The following is a 2,500-nucleotide window of genomic DNA, read 5'->3' on the forward strand; positions in this document are numbered from 1 at the left end:
GAGTCTGATCGCTTCATTCTCCTTACTCCCACTTTACTTGGATGATCTCTTGATTATCTCTTTGGATGAAGCACGTTAACTCATTGAGTGCCAAAAACGTAATATTACGTTTTTCCTTCCCATGCGTTGAGTGCCAAAAACGTAATATTACGTTTTTAGCTTTTTTTTTAAATTACGAAACTAGACACTCTAACACACCTTATATGTGATTTTGGGAACTCTGTGATTAATGGAAATGAAATATATGACGATCGAAAACTCATGAAAACGCACAATCTGGACATTTTATCTGGACATTTTATCATAACTCGGTTGCCGCTTTGGGTCGAATCAGTGACGCATGCACGTCAGGTCAAAACCAGGCCATTTTCGTTGGTCTATCACTAGGTGGCAGTCTCGCCAGGTCTCGCTGATCACTTCCCGGAAAGTTTACACAAGTAAGTAACAGGCAACACTTCATATTTCATCAAAAGACGTTATATCTCCATTTCTAGAAAAAAACAGCGATTTTGATGAAAACTAGCCACTGTTTAGCTTGGGATTTCTCAGGAACAGAGGCGTGTAGAAATACACGGTTTGCACCCACCGAGAGCTTAAAGTCTCACCTTTTAAACGAGCCGTTGTATGTGTTCATAGCTATAACACAGAATATGCTGTGGCTGTACAAAAATCATCAACAATGGTTTAGATTGCTGGCACTCTAGGACAAAGCTCCCGAAAACAGCTTGGCATTCAATGAGTTAAGGAGTCTGAGCGCCTCATTCTCCTTACTCCCACTTTACTTGGAGGATCTCTTGATTATCTCCAGATGCTCATATATAAATTATAAATATAATATAAATATAAATTACCTGTTGACACTCCGACTTAGTGATAAGGTTAAGGTTAGGGGTTTGCTTTGGTTACGGTGATGTTCAGGAATTGTTTTTAACTATTTAAGACCAAACTTGAATTTCAACAAACATCGGTACAGGGTGCTTGCCCTTTTCTGAAAGAAAAATTACAAACTTTTTCCAGAACTTTTTCAAAATGAGTGTGTACATTGTCCGCTTTTTTTGTGTGTGTATTATGAGTAAACAGACTTTGTAAAATACCTTAACTCAAATGTTCATACTTTTCCATGTCTGAAAAACAGTAATTCATAATTCCATATTTTTCCAGACTTTCCAAAAGTGTGTCCGTGTGTGTAAAGTACGTGTAGGCAGACTATCCAAGTGAAATGCTACCAAAACAACAACTTCACTGGGTCACACTGTCCCAGGCCAGAGATAATTATGTGATTTTCTCTCAGTACATGTTCATTAGTATAAGTATAAGTATATATACTCTTTTGATCCCGTGAGGGAAATTTGGTCTGCATTTATCCCAATCCGTGAATTAGTGAAACACACTCAGCACACAGTGAACAGCGAGGTGAAGCACACACTAATCCCGGCGCAGTGAGCTGCCTGCAACAACAGCGGCGCTCAGGGAGCAGTGAGGGGTTAGGTGCCTTGCTCAAGGGCACTTCAGCCGTGCCTACTGGTCGGGGTTCGAACCGGCAACCCTCCGGTTACAAGTCCGAAGCGCTAACCAGTAGGCTGCCCCATTAAGAGCTGTTCATTTGATAGACTGCTGACTGTGGATGAGATGGGAGTGCAGTTCCCTGAAAGTCACTAAATATACAATACCTCTGGATTTACAAATTCAGAGATGCAATGGTTTTAGCCTGCTGATGTAGGCTGGGGTCAAGCAGCTAGTGGAAGGGAGGTGCATGATGGGAGATGTAGTGCATTACCCTGCAAGCTCTTAGCACTAGCGTAGTCCATAGTCCAGCTCACCAGAGCCATGGTGAGGCCCAGCAGAACCAGAAAGATCCAATCCTCCCCAAGCTTCGTTATGATGTACCTCTGGATCCGTGCTAGACAGTCTACCAACGGATGTAAGAACATCAGCACAATTGCTGTCTTTAGGCTGCCTTTGACAATTTCACAAGACAATTTCACCACACTCTGAGATTTTGTTCCAATTTGTTTTTAGAAATGCATTACTTGTGTCAATGTGTCAATTATCGGTCTATTGTCTTTGTATGTTGAGCCACGCCCCAGATGATTTTCTTTCATGACAAAGTTTTTCTGATTCTGATGATCTAGCAATCTAGCAATAGTGCACTTTGCTTTAAACATTGTGCTTTGTGTAGTGAAGAATCACAGTCAGTCAATGCTCTGGCATTAGCAGAAAAAATTGTAGTAAAATTCCTTGTTTTTGGCGTCATAGTCAGGAGCCCTTGTAATATACCTATATACCTGCATGCCCTTCTACATAGAAAAATTTACTAATTTTGTGACAATTGCTGCAAAATGACAGCCCATATTTACAGTATTGTTGGCAATAGTCACCTTGGCATTTGGAATAAGGGCGGGTTTTCTTCACTGAGGAGGTGTGGCTGAATCCTGAGGAACCCGGTCCAGTTTCCAAGGTGAAGTGGTGTGGTCGCCCGTGGGTTCTCCTGGCATTCCAC

The 2,500-nt window shown here is 41.6% G+C and overlaps 1 protein-coding gene across 1 annotated transcript in view; it reads right to left on the minus strand.

The window, feature by feature from the left end:
- clcn1b (chloride channel, voltage-sensitive 1b) overlaps positions 1-2,500 on the minus strand; it is a 53,982-nt gene that overhangs the window by 25,601 nt on the left and 25,881 nt on the right. Inside the window, exons 3-4 of the mRNA XM_076279596.1 lie at positions 2,379-2,500; positions 1,778-1,909 (exon numbers count right to left, since the gene is read on the minus strand). The exon at positions 2,379-2,500 is cut by the window's right edge and continues 74 nt beyond it. Of these exons, the coding sequence (XP_076135711.1) occupies positions 1,778-1,909; positions 2,379-2,500 (254 nt within the window). The remainder of the gene's footprint in view (positions 1-1,777; positions 1,910-2,378) is intronic.

This window comes from Alosa pseudoharengus, unplaced genomic scaffold, assembly GCF_046254945.1.
Source record: "Alosa pseudoharengus isolate Yale_2024_CS ecotype anadromous, Long Island Sound unplaced genomic scaffold, YU_APseudo_1.1 YU_APseudo_1.1_scf_12, whole genome shotgun sequence".
Classification (NCBI taxonomy): Eukaryota; Metazoa; Chordata; class Actinopteri; order Clupeiformes; family Clupeidae; genus Alosa; species Alosa pseudoharengus.